This window comes from Chiloscyllium plagiosum, unplaced genomic scaffold (assembly GCF_037043375.1).
Source record: "Chiloscyllium plagiosum isolate Xiang-an unplaced genomic scaffold, Cpla_swu_hap1 HiC_scaffold_6, whole genome shotgun sequence".
Lineage (NCBI taxonomy): Eukaryota > Metazoa > Chordata > Chondrichthyes > Orectolobiformes > Hemiscylliidae > Chiloscyllium > Chiloscyllium plagiosum.
Window position 1 is genome coordinate 122,509,939 of NW_028270144.1, and position 16,301 is coordinate 122,526,239.

A 16,301-nucleotide genomic window follows, 5' to 3' on the forward strand; every position below is an offset into this window, starting at 1 on the left:
ATAAATTTCAAATCACACAATTTAAATTCACACTGAATTTAAAATTGAGTTGCATTTGAACAATGCAAATTTCAATCCAGGTTAGATTAAATTCCTAATTTAAATTTACAGATAACGCAAATTATTAATTGGCAGATGTGATTTCTGAATTTGAATTAATATAATATGGATGTTATAAGGAATGTCATACATTTAAAATGAAAATAATAAGACCAGCGAGATAACGCAGTAAAGTCTTCTTTCTAAATGCAAAGAAATGTTTCAGAAGATTTGGGCCAATTGAGATTACAGTTTATAAAATACTGGGGTAGATTTGTCTTTGATACAATTGTGTACAAAATGGGTGGCAATCAACCTCTAGCCCCTTATCATATCCCCTCTTACATTTAACTCAATCGAAGTGAACAAAAATCAAAACGGCAAGAAATGTTAAGCAAAGCTGTTACCACACCAAGTCTAGATTTACCCCACTGCCCTTTATTTACTACGGCTAGAGAATAGGAAATAAATTAAAATTTACTAGACTTTCAGTGCGTAGGTAGGGTGGCATTTTAACACAGTCAATTTACTTAGAGGATGACAAATATCCAGAGTTGAGTAATCTCTAGAGTGCTTGGGTAGAAAGAAACTCTGAGTGTCTGGAGGGAGAGGACTGTATGAGGCAAGGGTGAAACGCTGGCGGTTGAAGGTGCCAGTCTGGGCACAATAAATCAGGGCAGTGTTAGAGGAATGCCGAACACACACAGATTGTAAATAATGGCAGCGATTCACAAAATAATCTCCAGAAGTCTCTAGAAGAGCAACTCCAGCTAGTCTCAGTCCCTCGCTTTTTCCCTGTAGTACTCTGAGTTAATGATCAAATTCTTAATTGAATTGACCTCTGTTTCACTCCCAGGCAGTCCGTTCCAGATCCTAACCATCTGGGGCATCAATGGGTTTTTTTCCACAAGTTATTGTCAGAGTCATAGAGCACAGAAACAGGCCTTTCGGCCCACCGGATCTGTGCCAACCAACAAATTGCACTGATCCCATTTACCTGCTAATGTTGTTGAACCAACGTTCTCAATTCTTCTGCAACTGGGACCAATTTCTCCCCTTTTCCTCTCATTAGACTCCCCATCTTGTGGTCACAGAATCATGGAAGTGTTACAGCACAAGATGGAGACCATTCAGCCCATCGTGCCTGCACTGGCTATCCAAATGAGCGTGATTGTCTAGCGCCTTCACCCAACACCCTTCCACGCCATTTCTATTTAAATAACCATCCAATTAAATTTGCTTTTCTCAAACAGCATCAGCTTTACCAGTCAAATTGAAGTACCTGAAGGAATTCTCAAAAATCCTTTCCACATCCTCTTCCTTTATTATGCCAATTCGAGTGTTCCCAGCTCCCAACCAAAGATTGCATATTGGACAGGACATTGGTTCGGCCACTTTTGGAACACTGCCTTCAGTTCTGGTCTCCCTGCTGTAGGAAAGATGCTTTTCAACTTGAAAGGGCTCAGAAAAAGTTTACAAGGATTTGCCAGGGGTTGGAAGATTTGAGCTTAAGGGAAAGGCTGAATAGGCTGACATCTGAAGAAGGAGCAGCGCTCCGAATGCTTGTGATTTAAAACAAACCTGTTGGACTATAACCTGGTGCAATGTGATTTCTGACCTTGTCCACCCGTGTCCCACACTGGCTCCTGCACATCACGGGAGAGGTGCCAGAGGACTACAGGTTAGCCAAAGTGGTATCGTTATTTTAGAAGGGAGGTAGACATATACCAGGAAATTACAGGCTGGTCAGTGTAACCTCAGTGATGGAGACACTTGTGAAAGAAATTCTGAGAGACAGGATTAATCTGCTCTTCCAAGGCAGGGGTTAATCAAGGTCAGCATGGATTTGCTAAAGAGAGATAATGTGAGATCAACTTGAAGGAATGTTTTGAAGAAGTGATTAGATGCAGAGATTTGGTCTACTTGGACTTCAGTAAGGTTATTGATAAGATTCCACATGGCAGACTGGTCGTGAAAGTAAAAGCCTGTGGCCAGTGAGATCCACAGGGCTGAGGCTTGGGGCCCTTGCTGTTTGTGGCTTATATACGGCGCAGTGGCTCAGTGGTTAGCACTGCTGCTTCGCAGCACCAAGGACCCAGGTTTAATTCTAGCCTCGGGCGACTGTCTGTGTGGGGTTTGCACATTTCTTCGGTGCTCTGGTTTCTTCCCACAAACCAAAGATGTGCAGGTTAGGTGGATTGGCTGTGTTAAATTGACCATAGTGTTGAGGGATGTGTAGGTTAGGTGCATTAGTCAGGGGTAAATGTAGAGTGATTAGGGGAATCAGTCTGGGTGGGCTGCTCTTTGGAGGGTTGGTGTGGACATGCTGTGCTGAAGGGCCTGTTTCCACACTATAGGGATTCAATGTAGATTTGACTGTAGCAAGGTTCATCAGTAAGTTCACAGATGATACAAAAATTGGTAGGGTCTAAATAGCGAGCAGGATAGCCTTAGACTACAGGAGCATAGTAGACAGGCTGGTTAGATGGGCTCATCTATTCAATTTCATCTGGGTGAGTGTGAAATGGTGCACTTGAATAATACAAACAAAGTAAAGGAATGCATGATGAACTTTGGGACCCTGGGAAATACTTTGGATCAGTGGTCCCTTAAGGCAGCAGGATAGGTTGATAAAGTGGTTAAGAAGGCACATGGAATTCCTGCCTTTATTAGCCAAGGCACAGAGTTTAAGAGCAGGAAGGTTGTGCTGGAACTGTATAAAATGTTGGTTAGGCCCCAGGTGGAGAATCCCCATTCTAGAGACCTCATTATCGAGAGGGAGATTTGTCAGGACTGGAGAGTTTCAGTTACAAGGGGATATTGGACAGATTGGGTTTGATTGTCTTGGAGCAGAGGGGAGACACGATTGAGATGTTTAAGATGATGAGGGGGTTAGATAGGGCAGACAGGAGGAAGCTTTCCCCTTGCTGGAGGCCTCAATGACTAAGGGACATAGATTTAAGGTAAGGGGCAGGAGGTTTACAGGGGAATGTAAGGGTAATGAGAATCTGGAACCCACTGCCTTTAAGGGCTGGTAGAGATAGAAATCCTCATAGCACTGCACTCGCAATGCCAAGGCAAACACAGCTATGGGCCAAAATAGGATGAGAATAATTTTAGATGGTTGTTTTTGACTGGAGCAGACTCGATGGACTGGCAGGCCTGTTTATGGGCTATGACTCGAAATTTCAGTAATGAAGATCAATTGAACAAGTTGGGATTGTTCTCCCTAGAGAGGATGAAGTGAAAAGGAGGTCTGATAGAGATTTTCAAAACCATGAGTGGGATGGACTGAGTAGACAGCATGAATTGTTTCCACTTGTAAAGGATACAAAAACAAAAGAGCACAGATTTAAAGTGATATGTAAATGGAGCAAGGGTGATGAGAGAAAAAGCGTTCTCACACAGTGAGTAGTGAGGGTCTGGAAGGCACTGCCTGATGCCAGGTTCAATTGGGGCATTGAAGAGGGCACTAGACAGTTTTTTGTTTGGATAGTAATGGGGTGCAGGGATTTGGGGAAAAGGTTGGCATTAATAATGGAGCTGGTCCAGTCATGATGGGCTGAATGGCTTCCATCTGAATCATAGTCATTCTGTGATCAAATAAAGATTCAGAGAGGATTCATTTTCACTGGCAATGTCAGTAAAGGAATACCATCCGAGCTCTTATAGCGAAACAAAACATCTCAAAGTGGTTCACAGCAATGCTACCAAACAATATTGGATACCAAGCCACTGAAGGTGGAGTCAGCAGGTGAATGAGAACTTGGTCAAGGGGGTGGATGTTAACAAGAAAGAGAAGACTTGCATTTCTATCCAGCCGTACAAAAACACAGGATGTTCAAAAGCATTCCACAGCCGGTGAAACAATTCTGTTCTCCCGTAGCAAATGCAACAGCCAATTTGTACACAGTAAGCTCTCCCAAGCAGCAATGTGATAAGTAATGCCCTTTACTGATGAGGGGTCAGTATTGGCTCAGGCAATTGGAAGATCTTACAATTTGAGCCCGGGAGGACAGTTGGAACCTCAGTTCAAACTTGCAACCAAAAGTTGGCCCCCTCTGACAGCTCAGCATCCTGTCAGCCGTGCGTTAGAGTGCCAGTCCTTGGATTGGGAATTAAAACTGCAACTGTCTGACTGCAAGAGAAGAAAATGAACAACAGAGCCGCTGCAATACCCTAAAAAGGAGATCAAAAATGAAGTGACACCAGATTATAGTCCAATGGGTTTATATAAAATCGCATGGCCTGAGGAAGGAACAGAACTTCTAAAAGCTTGCAATTTCAAATAAACCCATTGGACTATAACTTGGTGTGGTTTGAGTTTTGACCCTTTCCACCCTGGTCCAACACCAAGCATCCCCACGTCATGGCTAAAAAAGGAGAGAGAGAGACAAGGCGAGGATTAGGGAAATGATTTATTGTCCATCAATTGGCTCAGTTTGCAAATGTTGAGAATAAATTAACATCTAGGGGCTGAATTTTGTTACCTTGAAACATTGGCATTTGGAATTTGGTTCCTCAAGCAGGACCTCCTTATAAATCAGAGGAACACCTTTAAAAACAGACATAGAAGTATCCAAAATAGGAAGAGGAGTAGCTTATTCTGCATTTAAAGCCTGCTCTGCCATTCCATAAGATAACGGCAGATCATCCAACTCAGTCCCCTGTTCCTACTTTCTCTTTGATCCTTTAATCCCTTAAGAACTATCTCTAACCTTTTCTTGACTCCTTCAACTGCTTTCAGGGGTTGTGAATTCCACAGCTCCCCACTCTCTGGGTGAAAAAATTCCTCCTCATTGCAATCTTAAATGGCCTACTCCCCTGTACCCTGTGACGCCTGGTTCGAGACACCCAAGTCATCAGGAAAATCCTTCCTGCATTTATTCTGTCTAGTCTTGTGAGAATTTTGTAGGTTTTCTCGAGATAACCCTCATTCCTCTAAAGTCCAGTGGATACAGTCTGAACCGATCCACTTCCACTTCATACATCAGTGCTGCCATCCCAGGGATCAGTCTGGAAAACCTTCATTGCACTCTCTCCATCGTCAGAACATCCTCAGATAAGGCGACCACAATCTGCACAGAGCTTGCATTGGAATTTGAAGGGTTTATGCCCGAAGCGTCGACTCTCCTGCTCCTCGGATGCTGTCTGACCAGCTGTGCTTTTCCAGCGCCACATTTTTTGACTATGATCTCCAGCATCTGCAGTTCTCATGTTCTCCCGTATTAACTTCCTTGTCTGTTGAACTATATTAATTCAATGGGGTTTATTTTGACTTGGCGATGGTATGAAAACTGAGGTCTCGTGGTGCACTGGGTAGCAATACTAGCTGGCATTGCCAACAATGTTCATAAAATGAATGAATTGAACAGTGTGTGGCTTCTGCATTTGACAGGTTACAGCTGTGACTGCACCTGAAAAGCACTGAATTGGTAGTGAGGTCTCTTCTGGAGCGTTGTGTCCAGTTCTGTTATAAGAAGGATATTATTAAGCTGGAGAGGATTCAGAAAAGATTTACCAGGTTGTTGACAGGAATGGAGGGTTTGAGTTATAAAAATAGACTGGAAAGGCTGGACTTTTTACTGGAGCACAGGAGGTTGAGGGGTGACCTGACAGAGATTTATAAAATCATGAGGGTGTAACGAGGATATGCTGTCCTTGGGGGTTTTTTTTCAAAGAGGTCATAAAAGCAGTGATTCTGGAAAGTCTGGGTAACTAGCTAAGTATGCTTTCAAGTAAAAGAAAATACGCCTGTACAATGAAAGGGGAGTGGCTAGTTCTCCCAGCTCAGTTTTTCTCTGTTTTGGTTTGGTATTAGCAAGCAGTCAGCTTTTTGAGGTTGCTGGTCAAGGAAACAGCTCCATGGAAGGAGGTGTTCCATACTGAATCTCTCTGCCATCTCTCTCTCACGTAAGAGCCTGTGTTTGATTTTACCTTTTGTGCCAAGGGGGTGTTCATGAGGTTTGTTGCAGGCATTTGGAACCGTGTCATTAAGTTGGGATAGTCTTGGGTTTTCGGAGAGGTTAAGTTGTTTTATATTCTCTTCTCTTTGGTTTGTGTCTCTTTCGGTGATCTTGCAAATAAATTCTACTTTGTTTAAAACTAAGTGGTTGGGCAAGCTGCATCCCTCATGAAACATTCACTGTACACCTGCTTAAAACAACTAGCAAAGTTCGGGTCTGGGATACTGTCTTGAAAAGTTTTGAGGAGGTCTGGCCTAGTCTATAACAAATGGTACACATAAGGTGAGTCACAGGTGCCTTTTCCCTGGGTGGAGGATTTCAAGACTAGGGGCATATTTTTAAGGTGAGGGGACGGAGATTTTAAAAAGACATGGGGGCAAATGTTTTACACAGAGACTGGCTCACAATTAGAATGAACTTCCAGATGTGGGTAGAGTTACAACATTTCAAAGATACTTAGATAAATACATAAATAGGAAAAGTTTGGAGGGATATGGGCCAAGTGCAGGCAGGTGGGACCAGCTTATGGTCGGCATGGACTGGTTGGACTCCATGCTATGTCTCTATGAGTCTATGACACTTTGGGACATCTTAAGCACATGACTGATGCAATACGAATGGTAATGACAATAAGAGATGTATCAGAAGCACTGAATCTAATATCGCCTTCTTTACACCATCACTTGAAGCCAAAGTTGACTCTAATGTCTTGGCAATGGGCAGCATAAATGGACCCCATTCAAATCCCCACAAACCATAGAGATCTAAAACCATAAGGTGCAGGCCATTCACCCAATCAAGTCAGCTCCACCATTAATGAGATCATGGTTTTTTTTTTCTTCATTCTTAATTTTTAAAAAATTCATTCATAGGATGAAGGCATCATTAGTTAGGTCAGCATTTATTGCCCATCCATAATTGCCCAGAGGGCAGTTAAGAGTCGAGAGTGTGGTGCTGGAAAAGCACGGCAGGTCAGACAGCATCCGAGGAGCAGGAGAGTTGGCGTTTCAAGGCCTTATGCCCAAAATGTGGATTCTCCTGCTCCTCAGATGCTGCCTGACCTGCTGTGTTTTTCCAGCAACACACTCTTGACTCTGATCTGCAGTCCTCACTTTCTCCTAGACAGCAGTTTAGAGTCAACCACATTGCTGTAGGTCTGGAGTCACATATAGGCCACACCAGGTAAGGATAGCAGCTTCCTTCCCTGAAGGACATGAGTGAACCAGATGGGTTTTGCCCCCAACAATCAACAATGGATTCATGGTCATCAGTAAGCTCTTCAAACCAGATTTTTGTTTGAATTCAAATTCCACCATCTGCCATGGCAGGATTTGAACCCAGGTCCCCAGAACATTATCTGGGTCTTTGGATCAATGTGGACTTCACCAGTTTCCTCATTTCTCCTCCCTCCACCTTATCTGAGTTCCAACCTGCCAGCTCAGCACCATCCCCATGACCTGTCCTACCTGCCAATCCCCCTTCCCACCTATCCGCTCCACCCTCCTCTCCGACCTATCACCTTCACCCTCACCTCCATCCACCTATTGCACTCTCAGCTACCCCACCCCTCTCCCATTTATTTCTCCACCCTGGAGGTTCCCTGCCTCATTCCTGATGAAGGGCTTTTGCCCGAAACGTCGATTTTCCTGCTCCTCGGATGCTGCCTGACCTGCTGTGCTTTTCTAGCACCACTCTAATCTTGACTTTGGATTAACAGTCCAACAATAATACCACTAGGCCATTGCCTCCCGTGACCTCATGATCCTCAACTCCACTTTACCACATTTTCCTGTAACCCTTGACTCTCTTCCTGATTAAAAATCTGTCTATCTCAGTCTCAATGTCCCAGCCTCAATAGCTCTTTGTGGTAATTAATTCCACAGATTCCCTCCCCCCGAGACAAGAAATTCATCCTCATCTCTGTTTTAAATGTGCAAAACATACAGCAGAAGAGGAGGCCATTCATTCATTAGGTCTGTGCCAGCCCTTTGGAAGAGCTATCTAATTCAGTACCAATCCTCCTCCCTCCCACACACAATTTCCTGTGTGTGCCCACTGCCCACAGTTGTTTCCTGTTCCATTATAAAATGAGTCAAAGTTTCACCATTGAGGTAATGACTCATTCATAATGTTAAGGAGACTCTCGTTTGAGGCTTGAAGTATCAGCCACGTGCCTGTAGTGATGGAATTAGATCATACCAGCTCAATCAGGATTTTATGTCCGCCCATTCTCTCTCACCCACTCTACTGTGACTCCCTACAAAGTGAGAGACAATGGGAATACCTAAAACAAATAGTGTGACTAATTGGATACGGCTGCAATAAAGCTGGCAAGGATCATAGAGTCATCGGGTCATAAAGCCATAGTGCGCAGGAACAGACCCTTTGGTCCAACCGGTCCATGCCAACCATAATTTCAAATTAAACTGGTCCCAACTGACTGCACTTGGCCCGTGTCGCTCTAAACATTTCTTATCGATGTCAAATTGGCCTAATAGCCTCCTTCTGTGGTTGACTTGTATGATGCTTTGCTAATCTCCCTGCCCTGTGGGGAGGAATTGACCTTCATTTTGAGGTGAAGATGGTCCATTTGAAGGAATATGGGGGCCTGTTCCCTTGGTGATGTGTGTAATCCTTGACCAGATGTTGCCACCTCAGTTACGAAAGGTGCCATATTCATTTACTCCACCACGGAGGAAGAAGCCCAGTGTGATTGCCATGGCAACTTCTGTGGCCTTGTACTTTTGAAACCAAAACCATTCTTTTTACTTGTGGTTTAGTTCTTGAGTTTGTTTGGAAGATGTCAGACGTACCTGTGTTAAGTTAGGATCACTTTTCGTATTAGGATTTACAGCACAGAAACTGGCCATTTGGCTCAAATGATTAATTCTGCATATGGATCTCTTCCCACTCTACTTTGCCCCACACACTCTCTCCCAACCACTTTCTCCCTTACGTAGTTCTCCAGCATCCTCCTTAAAAGCATCCAAGGTATTTGTCTCCATTATTCCTTATCACAGAGGGTTCTACATTCCAAACACTTTAACTTTTCACTTTAATTACATACTGGATTTCCAGGTGAAATTTCTTTTGTTGCTCTTTGCCTGAAATAGGCTGTGATGTCGAAAGTAATTATTGGGAAAGGATTAATATTTAGATTACACTGAGCTCTGCTTGGTCAGACATTGTCACACTGCCTTTAGGTGGAGAGTCAATCAACAGAGCTCTGACGTGTCGCCTCACAAAGACACAGCATGTCTTCTTTACGTCATCTCAAAAGTTGTTAAAATGCTTCAGAGTTGATGTAATCTGTGTATAATTACTTTTATGTGAAAACTGCATCTTGTTAACAAAGACTAGAGGCCCTTCAGCTCAGACTTACTCATGGTGAATCCTTCACCACACACAATTTGAAAACTTCTAGAGTCATAGAGATTTACAGCACAAAGAAAAGCCTCTTGGCCCATCATGGCTGCACCACAGAATCAGAGAGACATAGAGATAATAGAGATATAGTGAATTTTCAGAAGATTTGTAACTCAGATTGAGGTTCTGGATGTAAGTTTGCTCACTGAGCTAGAGTTTGTTTTCAGACATTCGTCACCACACTAGGTAACATGATCAGTGAGCCTCCGCTGAAGCACTGGTGATATGGCCCACTTTTTACTTATGCGTTTAGGTTCCTTGGGTTGGTGACATCATTTCCTGTGGTGATGTCATTTCTGGTTCTTTTTCTCAGGGGTGGTAAATGGGATCCAAGTCGGTGTGTTTGTTGATAGAGTTCCGGTTGGAATGCCATGCTTCTAGGAATTCTTGTACATGTCTCTGTTTGGCTTGTCCTATGATGGATGTGGTGTCCCAGTCGAAATGATGTCCTTCCTCGTCTATATGTAAGGATACCAGTGAGAGTGGGTCATGTCTTTTTGCGGCTAGTTGATGTTCATGTATCCTGGTGACTAGTTTTCTGCCTGTTTGTCCAATGTAGTGTCTGTTACAGTTCTTGCATGGTATTTTGTAAATGACATTAGTTTTGTTTGTTGTCTGTATCAGGTCTTTCAAGTTCATTAGCTGCTGTTTTAGTGTGTCGGTGGGTTTGTGGGCTACCATGACGCCAAGGGGTCTAAGTAGTCTGGCAGTCATTTCCAAGATGTCTTTGATGTAGGGGAGAGTGGGTAGGATTTCTGAATGTGTTTTGTCTGCTTGTTTGGGTTTGTTGCTGAGAAATTGGTGCACTGTGTTCATTAGGTACCTGTTCTTTTTGAATACATCATATTGGTGATTTCCTCTGCTCTAAAATCCCTCTGCTCCAAAATCACTGATACAGTGTATTCAAAAAGAATGGGATCTGAATTAGAGGAGGCTTGGGGTTGTAATATTCCTTAACTAAATCTGTCAGTTTTTGAAAGGTTTTAGTATCTGGTGCCTCAGGGAAAGTTAAGCTCCTAATAACTAAACAGGCTGCAGGTACACAAACTGTCAGGAGAGTTACTCATTACATTTCATCTGCCCCAATGATACTTGCCTGGAAAGATTAATACATTCTTTCTACATTCTGGGCCCAGTTTTGATAGCAGGATTAAATGAGTCAAGCTTCCCAAATAACAGCATGATGCCATAACTCAAAGACAACTGTTGTGAGTGAATTTCTTCAGGAGCATGCTTTGCTCTCGTTGCCACTTCACAAAAGCCAGTAATCTGTCACCAAGTCACCCTTTATTTACATGTGGAGAATCCTTCACATTGATCCAGCTCCCTCAGATCCAGCTCTCAGAGTGAGCAGTGTCTGACACTCTTATTTATATCTGTCAGCCAGGACTTCCTGACTGGACTAGAATAACAGCCCCAATCAGGGAACTCATAATCTAAAGTGTACATCTAAATACAGCTTAAATGTTGAGAGTTTCTGCCTCTCCCACCTTTAAAGGCAATGAGTTCCAGATTCCCACCACCCTCTGGGTGAAAAAAGGTTTCCCTCACATCCCCTCTAAACCTTCTGCCCCTTCCCTTAAACAGATGAGTCTCAAAGAAGGATGTGTGACAACATTTTAAGATATGTGGGGACCAGAATATAACAGTAGCGGTGCTGGGCATTACAACATAGTACAACAGATAGATGTTTGTTAGATAAGGGAGTCAAAGGGGTGCTGACAAGAAAGTGGAGTTGACATCAGCCATGATCTCATTGAATGGAGACAGGCAGGAGGCTGGAAGAACACAGCCAAACCAGGCAGCCTCAATAGGAAAACATGAGGACTGCAGATGCTGGAGGTCAGAATCAAGAGTGTGGTGCTGGAAAAGCACAGCAGGCGAGGCAGTATCCAAGCAGCAGGAGATTGACGATTCAGGCATAAGCCCTTCATTGGGAATGCCCGAAATGCCATTCTTCTGCTCCGTAGATGCTGCATGACCTGCTGTGCTTTTCCAGCACCACACTCTCATGCAGCATTAGGAGGTGGAGAAGTCAATGTTTTGGCCGTAAATCTTCTTCAGGACCTGAAGAAGGATTTCACCCAAGACGCTAACTTCTCCACCTCCTGATGCTGCCTGGCTTGCTGTGTTCTTCCAGCCTCCTGCCTGTCTACTTTGGATTCCAGCATGTGGTTTTTTTGTCACTAGTCATGATCCTATTGAATGGCAGAGAAGTCTTAAGGGCTACATCAGCTCCTGAAGACCTGTATTCCTACTGATGTGAGAGGTTTAGGTAGCAGTGTAATTTAAAAAGAAATACAATTCCTTTCTAATGTAGTGAGTTGTTATCTAGAATGCACTGCTGAAAATATGATGAGTGTAGATTCAAGAACAGCTTTTAAAAGGGAATTGAACTAATATTTGAAATGGAGACAGAGCTCCTCAGCAAGAATTGGGGCTAATTGGTTGGCTCATTCAAAAGCTAGAATATTGAGCCAGGTTCATTTGTAATGTCAGAGATCACACAACAAGTTATAGTCCAAAAGGTTTATCTGAAATCAAAGACCTGATGAAAATATCTCAGGGTGAGAAAATAAAATGCTGTAATTCATTCAGATGTATCTATTTAAGAGTGAACCTTTAATTATCTTTCACTTTAGAACTGAAACCCTGTGCTTCAGTTCTCATTGTTGGGAGCTTGTACCCTTTTACTCAAGTGTATCATCCAGTCTGACTCTCCCATTTTTTTATTCATTTATGGGATGTGGGCAACACCAACTAGACCAGCATTTATTGCCCAATAGCAGATAAGGGTCAACCACATTGCTGTTGATCTGGAGTCCTGTGTAAGACAGAATACTTAGAACATAGAATAAAATTCCCACAGTGCAGAAAGAGGCCATTTAGCCATCAAGTCTGCACCAACCCTCTGAACATTATCCCAAACCCGACTCAGCCCCCTCCCCTCACCATATCCCAATACCCTTGCATTTCCCATGGCTAATCCATTCAACCTTCACATCACTGGACACTACGGACAATTTAGCATGGTCAAGTTACCTAACCTGCATATCTATGAATTGTGGGAGGAAGCCTGAGCACCCAGAGGAAAAGCGTAGCCGGTCAGGCAGCATCCAAGGAACAAGAGAATCGACGTTTCAAGCATAAGCTGTCCATCAGAAATGAAGGGGCAGCCCAAGGGGGCTGAGAGATAAATGGGAGGGCGGTGGAGCTGGGGGAGGGGAAGGTATCTAGGATGAAGGTGGGGGAGAAGTTGATAGGTCGGAAAGGAAGGTGGAGCAGATAGGTGGGAAGGAAGATGGACAGGTAGGACATTTCAAGAGGGCAGTGCTGAGTTGGAAGATTGGCTCTGGGATAAGTTGGGGGGAGGGGAAATGAAGAAACTGGTGAAATCGACATTGATCCCCTATGATTGGAGGGTGCCAAGGTGGAAGATGAGGTATTCTTCCTCTATCTACCAATCGCATTCCCAGCTACCTTCCCCCAAGCCCCACCCCATCCCATTTATCGCTCAGCCCCCTTGGGCCATCCCTTCATGCCTGATAAAGAGTTTATGCTTGAAATGTCATCTCTCCTGCTCCTCTGATGCTGCCTAACTAGCTGTGTTTTTCCAGCACCACACTCTTTGACTCTGATCTCCAGTATCTGCAGTCCTCACTTTCTCCTACATTAATGAGTTAGATGGGTTCACATGACAATAAATGGTGGTTGCTTTTTGGCTAGCTTTTTAATTCTAAATTTTTATTGAATTCACATTTCACCATCTGCCAATGGCGTGATTTGAACCTATGTCCCAGAACATGAATGTAGAATCCTGGATTATGAATTCAGTGACACCGAATTTGCCATTGACTGGGGGTCATAAAAGGCCAGATAGAAACGCAGGAGCAGGAGTAGGCCATTCGACCCTTCGACCCTGCTAAGCCATTCAACATAATCGTGACTGAAAATCCAACCCAGTCCCTTGTTCCCATTTCCACCCATAACTTTTGATCCCTTTAACTATATGAACCATATCTATCTCCTTGGAAACATGGCATTACTTTGAAGGAGGCTGTTCCCTGGTGTCCTGGACATCATCCACTTAATATTACTTTCACATTACCATTTGTGGGAGCTTGCTGTGTGTGAATTGGCAGCTGTATTACAACAGTGACTGACAGCACAACAGAAAGTACTTCATTGGCCCACAGCATGTTGGGTGGTCCTGAGGTGATGAAAGGTGCTACATGAAGGCAGGTCCTTCCTTTCCTCTTTCAGGCTGCAACTGTAAATCAAGACAGGCTCTAGTTAGAAACTGAAGTTGCTGGAGAAACTCAGCAGGTCTGGCAGTATCTGTGGAGAAAGAAACACAGTTAACTTTTCAAGTCCAGTGACCTTTCATCAGAATTTAACAGGCACTGGGTATCTGCCCATTAGATGCCACAGTTGATTGGAAACATTGATATAAACCCTTAATTAACTCTGCACGTTAATGAAACAATTGGAAACATGGACGATTTGTTGTGGTAAATTAATAAATGAAAATTATCCCAGAAAAATAGCATGGGAAATCCAGGATTATGGGGAAGATTCAACAAAGTGGATGTGAGGAACATCAAAACAGGGTCAAGGAGTTGAATGGCCTACTCCTGTTCCTATTCCTATTCCAGTCTCATGGGCAATTTGATGGTGGGAAGAGGCATTCTGGTGTGTCTGTGTGAGAGTGTGTGCGCATGTGTTTGTGTGTGAGAGACTGTGTGTGTGTACGTGAGAGAGAGAGGGAGAAAGTGTGAGAGAGATAAAAAGGTAGAGCCTACTCAGAGTTCCTTTCCTGTCTCCACTGCCCACCTTCTCAGGTGACCAAGGCAAGGTTTCGGTGTCACAGCATCCCGGAGAAATCAACGTGTCAGTTGGAATGACGGCTGTGATTGCCTGTGAGGCGAACTATCACAGAGGGACCCCTGAACACACAGACATGTACTGGTATAAAGGTAACAGACGGGATCAGCCAATCCTGGCCTTTTCAAAGGACTCCAAATCTCTGTCCAGTCAAGATGACCACTTGTATGTGCGTGGCAATCTCTCCAAAGTTTACAGCATCCTCGTCATCAACAACCTGACAGTGAATGACTCTGGAGTTTATGTTTGTGAGGTATTAGTCTCTCTACCTCCGCCTCATGTGAGTGGATATGGACATGGAACCAGATTAACAGTCCATGGTGAGTAAAGCAGAGAGCGGAATGACTGCTCTATGTGTTTATTCAGAGCACGTTTCACTTTTGATAAATCTTCAGTGCCATCTTTATCAAGAGTAAAGGGTGAAGAACCAGTGCACCATATTGTAAAGAGTCCACCAACAATAGAGACTGGATTTATATAGCGGCCCAGCTGTAGAAACCTTACCCAAGGCTCAATTGGGCCGTAACAACAATACCATATATTTAGGCAGCACTTACAACAGAATAAAATAATCAACACAGTGCTTCAAAAGGGTCATGAAACAAAATATGACCCTGAGCCAAGGAAGGAGACATTAGATCAGATGACTAATAGCTTGGTTAAAGAGGTAGGATTTTGGACACCATCTCAAAGGAAGAATGTGAGGTAGCGAGGCTGAAAGGTATACATAGGGTATTCCAAAGCATTGGATCAAGGCAACAGTATTTATGGTGGGCCGACTAAATTTGGAAACACTCAAGATGCCAGACTTAGAGAAGAGCAGAAATCTCAGAGGGCAATGGGACTGGAGGCTATAATTGAGGGAAAAGGTATAAAAACTGAGAGGTCACAGTTTTAGGCTAAGGAGTCATGGGCTTAAAGCAGAGATAAGGAGGAATTACTTACAGTCATAGAGATGTACAGCATGGAAACAGACCCTTCAGCCCATCCCATCCATGCTGACCAGATATCCCAACCCAATCTAGTCCCACCTATCAGCACCCGGCCCATATTCCTCCAAACCCTTCCTATTCATATACCCATCCAGATGCCTTTTACATACTGCAATTGTACCAGCCTCCACCACTTCCTCTGGCAGCTCATTCCATACACGTACCACTCTCTGCATGAAAAGGTTGCCTCTTAGGTCTCTTTCATATCTTTCCCTTCTCACCTTAAACCTATGCCCCTTAGTTCTGGACTCCCCCACCCCAGGGAAGAGACTTTGTCTATTTACCCTATCAATGCCCCTGGTAATTTTATAAACCTCTATAAGGTCAGCCTCCGATGCTCGAGGGAAAACAGCCCCAGCCTATTCAGCCTCTCCGTATAGCTCAAATCCTCCAATCCTGGCAACATCCTTGTAAATGTTTTCTGAACCCTTTCAAGTTTCACAACATCCTTCCAATAGGAAGGAGCTCAGAATTGCACGCAATATTTCAAAAGTGGCCTAACCACTAGCCACAACATGACCTCCCAATTTCTCACAAAGAGTAATGAATCTGTGAAACTCACTATCCCAGAATGCAATGGACGCCGAGACACAATAAGTTTAAGGAGGAGATAGCCAGGTTTTTAATTAGTAATGATTTGAAGGTTTATGGAGAGCAGACAGGAGAGTGGAGTTGAGACCGAGATGAGATCAGCCATGATCGTATTAAATGGCAGAACAGGCTCAAGGGGCTGAATGGCCTCCTCCTGCTCCTTGCTCTTTTGCTCTAAACAAAAGCGAGAACATCGAGGGATGTAAAAATAGGGATTAAAATTTTAACCAAGTCTGGGAAGCAATTTAGATCAATAAAAATGGGGAAGATAAGTGATTGGGATCTGATGCAAAGTGAAGACACTGGCAGCAGGATTTTGGGTACCCACAAATTAACGACGGTAGCATAAAAGGCAAGGACTGCAGGAATAGTTAGATACAGTGGTAATGAAGGCATAAATGAG

At 43.6% G+C, this 16,301-nt stretch overlaps 1 protein-coding gene across 3 annotated transcripts in view; it reads left to right on the forward strand.

Annotated features, from left to right (window-relative positions):
* The window catches only part of LOC122550930 (T-cell-specific surface glycoprotein CD28-like), a 43,637-nt gene that overhangs the window by 20,110 nt on the left and 7,226 nt on the right, over nt 1–16,301 (forward strand). For all 3 annotated transcript variants that reach the window (XM_043692412.2, XM_043692411.2, XM_043692413.2), the window contains one exon: nt 14,273–14,635. In XM_043692412.2, the coding sequence (XP_043548347.2) occupies nt 14,273–14,635 (363 nt within the window). The remainder of the gene's footprint in view (nt 1–14,272; nt 14,636–16,301) is intronic.